We start from the raw sequence: 779 nt of genomic DNA, 5'->3' as shown, positions 1-779 counted from the left end.
ATCATCCAATTTATGAATTCACTCGCTTCAATAATGCAAATCTTGGTTTCCATAAAGTTTTACATTCTCTCCTTAATTGTCTAATGAAGACACTTGTATTAATGTATCACAAACATACATATAGATATGGACGCAATTTGTAATAATAGAAGACAGAAACGGAGATACAGTATGAAGAACCAAAAATATTTTTGTTAGTATAGTATCCCTTCTTCGCACTTTACAATAATTTGATTGACATCAGGTGAAACGACGTTTTTACCCACCAGGTCATGAGCCTTCAGAGACTCTTTGTTCCAATCTGTGTTATAGACAACGGTCAAAATAGAGATTGCACAAGCTAGCTGTGCCCCAAGCAATCCATAACATAGGCCCATGAAGCCTAAACCCCACACAAACGCTAAAACAACGGCCACGGGTGCTCCAACTACATAAAAGGCGTAGAAATTAATCTTAGCTCCTACACGTGGCCTCGCGCTGCCACGTAGGATCCCACAGCTAATGGTTTGAGGACAGTTGGCAAGCTCACAAGCTCCTATCACCGGAAGAACCGCCGCCGTCAGCTCGAGGACTACTCCGTCCGCCGTGAAAACTCTCCCCCATGCGTCTCTCCCCACGGTGGTCCCCACAAGTCCAAATATTGACACGGCCAAGGCGGCCCCAACCGCTACAGTCGCCGCGGTTCGTGCTTTCTCCGGCCGTCCTGCTCCTAACTCGTTGCTTACCCTCGTCGAGACCGCGGCAGAGAGGGCCGTCGGGATTGTATACATCAATGACGT

General features: G+C 46.7%; 1 protein-coding gene across 1 annotated transcript; it reads right to left on the bottom strand.

Moving 5' to 3' along the window:
* Positions 1 to 266: 266 nt before the first annotated feature.
* LOC104774150 (protein DETOXIFICATION 55-like) lies at positions 267 to 770 on the bottom strand (the record flags this gene model as incomplete). Its single annotated transcript, XM_010498817.1, has 1 exon — positions 267 to 770. A coding segment is annotated over exon 1 (504 nt), but the record flags the coding sequence as incomplete, so codon positions are not given.
* Between the last annotated feature and the right edge of the window lie 9 nt (positions 771 to 779).

The sequence above is a fragment of the Camelina sativa genome, unplaced genomic scaffold (assembly GCF_000633955.1).
Source record: "Camelina sativa cultivar DH55 unplaced genomic scaffold, Cs unpScaffold01678, whole genome shotgun sequence".
NCBI lineage: Eukaryota > Viridiplantae > Streptophyta > Magnoliopsida > Brassicales > Brassicaceae > Camelina > Camelina sativa.
This window is presented reverse-complemented; position numbering and strand designations above follow the sequence as displayed.